Here is a 5481-nt window from a genome sequence, read left to right as displayed (position 1 = left end):
TATTATTTACGATCATGGCCTTTCTCCTCCCAGACCTACAAGGTCAGGGGCAGAGGCCACGTCCACAATGTTTTGTGGCCTCCCCATGCAGCACAGTGCTGAGAGCTGTGACCAGTTCTCAGCGAGCAGTGAACGAAGCCCAGTTGTATCAGCAAGCAATACCGTAGAAGAGACCACACCACAACTTAGTGACTTGCAACAGCAGCCTTTATTCAGCTCACAATTCTGCGATCAGCCACTTAGCCTGGAGTCAGCAGGACGCTTGCCGTGGCTCCAGCTAGCTTCTCTCGCCATGAGTTGGCGCTGCTGACCTTTGCTGAGCGCTTTTACATGCCTGAGGTCCGAGCTGAGACAGCTGGACGGTCAGATGCTGGCCCCCCTCTGCACATGGGCCAGCCCAGGCTTCTCCTCAGGGGAGCCCAGTGTCCTGAGACTTGACCCCCTGAGGCCTAGGCTCAGGAACTAGCAAGCCATTCATCCGTTCCACTACATTCTATTGACCGAAGTAATTTACACGGTCAGCGCGGAGTTCAGATTCAACCACTGGGAAAAGCAGACTCTACTTCTTGATGGGAAAAGCCGAGCATTTCTTCAGGAAAGGCATGGGTACAGAGAGGGAAGGACAATGGTGTGGCCGGCTTTGCGATCCACCACACCGCGTGGGCATGAGAAAGAACAGAACCCGCCCAGGTCAGGTCATCTTGGTATTCATTAGCATCGAAGCCTGATATCTCTGGGGCCTTCTGAATTTGGATGGAAATTTCGGGGACCTCTGATGCCTTCTTCCGGGCCCTCTTTCTCCAACTCTTGAGTGTCTCCCTGGCCATGCCGTCCAAGTGGCAGTGAATGTGGATGTTCTCATGTTCTGTCTCCTGAGAGGTGAAAATGGCATCAAGTTTTCCTACCTGAGGGACTGCAGAGAGCAGAGCCCAAGCAAATGAGAGAAAAATCCAAGCATGCCTCCCGGATCATTCTCTGTGTGCCAAGACCTTTTTTGCAGGGTCTCTGCTCTGCCTCTGGCTGGATCTGGGCTGGGTGCCCAGTACCCAAGTATGCCCTGCATCCTGATTTTGGGGTGGGGGTGCAGGGAGAGTTTAGGGCAGAGCCCAGGTCCTCTTCCCTCCCGGAAATTCCCAGGTGGGGGCTGGGAACATCTCTCTCCACTGTCCCCTTGCTTCTTAGCACTTACTACTATCAGAAAGTGTCATTTATTTGTGCACATGTGTATGGGCCGTCTCCCTCCACAGCATGCCAGGATTTTTCTCTTTTCCGGTGCTGATCTGCGGCCCTCTGGTGTCGGGTGACAAAGGATTACCCTAGGCCCTGGGCTGAATGGTGGCTGCGCCCACCCCTGGAGCCTGTTGGGGCGGGGGGGGGGCGTCAGAAGGCTTCCCAGAAGGCTGACCCTGGAGCAGATGCTGACCGGCAAGGGGCCCGTGGCTGCCTAGCACTGGAGTTTACGCCTCCCACAGCGCGGCCGGGTGGAGAAGAACTGCTTGAAGTTTTTCTCGTAGGTGGGCAGGCTCTCTCTGAAGCAGTACGCGGACTGCTTATCACACTCGCATGCCCGCAGCCCACAGAGGCAGCTGACACCGGGACCGGGGATACATGCACCTGCGAGGAGACAGGGAGTCACAGGGGGCCCCGTTTGGTCCTAAGGATGGGGAGAACAGGGAACTTGCTGCGAGGGGTCCCCAGTCACACCCGGACATGCCACAAGGACAGGAGGGAAGAAAAGCCCGGAAGGAAATGAGGACGGGGAGGGGGGGCTGCATGGAGGGGCGCCCTGGGTCAGCGCGCAGGCCAAGGGCGCGGGACCCCCTCTCTTAGGACTCCCCTCACATGTCCGGCTGCTTGCTGGACTTCTCGCTCAGACGTCTAGGCATCTCCAACTGAAGATGTTCAAAAAGGAACACTGGAAATGGCGCTCCCCCCGCCCACCAGCCCGGCCTTCGCCCACACTCGGAGCTCGCAAACCGCACCACCTCCCACTCGAGCCAGAAAGCGAGCAGCAGCCTGGGCTCCTCCCCGCCTTCCAGCTTTTCACATCCAGTCCACAGCCAGCACCGCTGATTTCTCGGTTTAAGATACTTGGCTCGCCGCCCTCTTCTCTCCACCTTCTTGGCCGCTACCCCCGTCCCGTCCCTGTCACCACCAGCTCTTCCTCCCTAATGGGAAGAAACAGACAAGGGCGTTCTTAAACTACAACCTGGATCAGGTCCACTCTCCTGCTTCAAGCCCCGGGGCGGGTTTCCTAGTAGTTGGGGGAAGACGTCCAAATCCTCACCAGGGCAGCCTTGCCACGATCCAGCCCCTCCCCAGTCGGTCGGTCGTCACTGCCCTTTGCTCTGCTCCAGGCACATCGGCCCCTTTATCACATGGCTGGCTCGGTCTTGTCCTGGGAGCTTGCTCTCACTGTTCTCTTTGTTTAAAACCCTTCTCGCCAGGATCTTCAAGTGACTGGATCCATCTCGTAGTTTGGGATGAGATCCTCCTCAGAGAGGCCTTCCCTGTCCCCCAGGCAGGAGCCACCCTCCGGCGCACTCCCGTTTATTTCCTCCATCGGGCTTTGTGCAACCTGCATGTCTCTTGTGTGTTCACTTGCTTCTGTCTGTTTCTCCTCAACGGAGTGTGAGCTCTGGGAGGATGGGGCTTTGCCCTCTCCTCCGTCACGGTATCCCTAGCAGGTGGGACAAATGATTGCACGTACTAGGTGCTCAACCGACCGTCCCTGATAAATGAATGAAGCCTCTCTGGGCCTTTGGGATTGAGTATCTGCCCTTTGGCCCAGTCACCACTAGGTGGGGATCTTTTAGTTAGTTGTCAGAGCTGGGGGGTGTGTGTGCGTGTGTGTGCGTGTGTGTGTGTGTGTGTCTCGATGTGGCGCCCCCTTTCTAGAGAATTGCACCCTAGTTCCACTCTCTCTGGAGGGTTGAGGGTGAGGAAGGGAGGCAGCCAGACTCCCTGGTTGGTTGACCATGGGCAAGTTAGCTTCGGTACCCACATTTATAACATGGTGGTCAAAAGAATAGTGTCAAAAATAAATAATGGTGTGTAAGGTACAGGATGGCTGGGAGGGCTTCTGCTCCTGTTTGCAGGGGGAGTAGTTTGGCCGCGGCGGGCATGCAGGGATTGCTCCCTTAAGGGCTCATGATGATGATGGTGGTGGTGGTGGTGGTGCATCTGGACAGAAGAGCACTTTGAAGTTGGACCCAGTGCCGGCTGTCCTCGGTCTGTCTGCCTTCCTCCCTCCATAGTCCAGCTCTGACAGCAAGCTCTCCGCCCACATCTCCCCGGAGACCTGATGTCTCAAGGCTCGTCAGCACCCACTCCACGCTTCAGCTGCGCCCTCCATTCACCCACAGGACACGGGCCAGGGATGCTCACTCCGGGCTGCTGCCACTCCCACTCTGCCTGACACCTGGGTCACCTTTGCCCTCGCATTCCCGCTTTCCATCTGTGAGCATCCTTTACGACCGATCCTTCAAGCCCCAGCTCCCCCGGGAGCCCCTCGCAAGCCGCCCCCCATCCCCTCCAGCCTCTCACCTCCGCTGCCCTACATGCCCCTTCTTCCCTCCGGGGCGGCCGCCACGGTCTGCAGGGACCAAGGCTCTGCCACTTGGTCTCGTGGCTGGTGTTCTCAGGGGGCCACGGGGTGCAGGGCACCGCCCCCTGCAGCCTGCTCTCCTCCGGAAAGGGTCTGGCACCCCGTGCTGTCACTCACCCCGGCGCTGTCTTCGGGAAACCTGAGTGAGACGCCCCCCTCCCTCTGCCGTGGCCTCCTCCTCTTCCGTGTCTTGCTTCTGGTTCTCCGTCTTCCGTTCCTCTCTTCTTTTCCATCTCACTTCGCCACACCCGCTTTGTCTGTTCTCTCACTTTCCCGACCTTTCTTACTTCGTCGGGTCCTTGCCGATGCACAGAGTGGGACCCTCTCCGGACACGCAGTGTGGCCTCTGATGCTCCCCCGGGGCCCAGGCCTGCTGGAACTGACCTTGAACAGGGGTCACTGGAGTGGACTATCATTTCTGGGGCCTCCCACAGCCGTGGCAGGACCAGGCCTGTTAAGACCTGGCGGAAGAGCCAGCCCTGGGCCAAGAAATGCCCTGTTTGCAAACCATCTTTTCGAACACAAACCCGAAGCTGTTCCTGTATCTTCCAGTTTGCTCATGGGGAAACTGAGGCACGAAGAAAGGAACTGACAGCTTCAGGGCATTCTTTCTCATTCCATGACAGACTTCCACGTGTGGGACGCAGCAGGGCCCTCCACATTCCTGCCCTCTGCGAACTCAGCCTCCTGCCCCCCCCCAGGCCTCCACCCTGCTCTCCAAATTCTCTCCCTGGGTCTCTGGTTCGATCTCAGGCTTTAAATGCCGATCACAGGGCCAATGACTCTCCGGTTCTCATCCCAGCTGGGTGACTCTCTAGAGCTCTAGACTCCATTATGCTCGGGTCCACCTGACTTCTCCTCCCTGTTGGGTGTCTGATAAGCACCTCGAATTCAAGAAGGCTCATGCCAAGTGCTTGCCGTGTCCTCATAGCTGTTTCTTCCCCATGTACAGATGCTCAATGGACGACACTTTACCTACGTCCCTACCTACGGCCGCTCAGGCCGGGAACCTTGGATTCAGTGTCTTTTTTTCCTTCCCGCCCCACATCTAATCCATCAGCAGCTCCTGACCATTTACCTCCATGACGCCCAGCATCCGAGACTTCTCTCCTCTACTTTACCACCTGCGGTAGCTTCTCCCCAGTGTTACTGAAACACCTCCCAGTCTTTCCTCCCTTGCTCCCCAATCACCCTGGACAGTGGCTGGCGTGATCTTTCTAGAGCGACAATTCAGCGCTTCAAATGCTCCGGCAGCCTCCCCTGCCACTTACGGGGACAGGGAGCTCCTTACCTGTCTGCACTCCCCCAAGCCCCGTGAACCCCGTTCCCGGTGCGACGCCAGGCTCCGCCGCCCCGCTGCCCATTGCCTCTGCTCCTGCCACACTGGCTAAACACCACCTGAAGTAGCCAGCCTTCCCTCCTTCTGCTGTCATCATTCGGTAGCCTGTCGCCTCGTCATTGCACTGGTCAACACCTGAGGGTACTTTATTTCTGAATATTTGTGACCTGGATTCCTCCCTGAAGGCAAGCTCCTTCTGGGCAGGAAGTCTGTCTTTTCATTGCACGCCTTCAACCCTGAATATGCAATGACCACTCCACCACTATGCACTGTCTACAGCCTCCCTGGCTGGACGGTCACGGTCTGTGGGTCAGGGAAAGGGTCCCTGCCCCAGGATGCCAAGTTCTCAGTCCAGACCCACCACCAGTGTGTGCTTTAGGATCTCCAGCAAGTCGTGTGTCCCCAAGCCTGTGTCCTCAGCTTTCAGACTGGGAAAGAGATACTTGTGGTAACTATCTCATGAGGTTTTCATTCATTCACTCATCAAACGAACAGGTACTGAGCTCTTAACTTGTGCCTGGCCTTTGGCAAGGAA

General features: G+C 57.3%; 1 protein-coding gene across 2 annotated transcripts in view; it reads right to left on the bottom strand.

Moving 5' to 3' along the window:
• Positions 1–221: 221 nt before the first annotated feature.
• Positions 222–5481, bottom strand: part of PLA2G2C (phospholipase A2 group IIC) — an 11418-nt gene continuing 6158 nt past the window's right edge. Inside the window, exons 3-4 of one of the 2 annotated variants that reach the window (XM_077775825.1) lie at positions 1406–1614; positions 222–872 (exon numbers count right to left, since the gene is read on the bottom strand). In XM_077775825.1, the coding sequence (XP_077631951.1) occupies positions 1445–1614 (170 nt within the window). In that variant the 3' untranslated portion in view covers positions 222–872; positions 1406–1444. The remainder of the gene's footprint in view (positions 873–1405; positions 1615–5481) is intronic. The other variant, XM_077775824.1, reaches the window with a different exon arrangement.

The sequence above is a fragment of the Crocuta crocuta genome, unplaced genomic scaffold, assembly GCF_008692635.1.
Source record: "Crocuta crocuta isolate KB4526 unplaced genomic scaffold, BGI_CrCroc_1.0 scaffold127, whole genome shotgun sequence".
In the NCBI taxonomy this organism is placed as follows: domain Eukaryota; kingdom Metazoa; phylum Chordata; class Mammalia; order Carnivora; family Hyaenidae; genus Crocuta; species Crocuta crocuta.
Note: the sequence above shows the minus strand (reverse complement) of the source record. Positions and strands in the feature narration are given on the sequence as shown.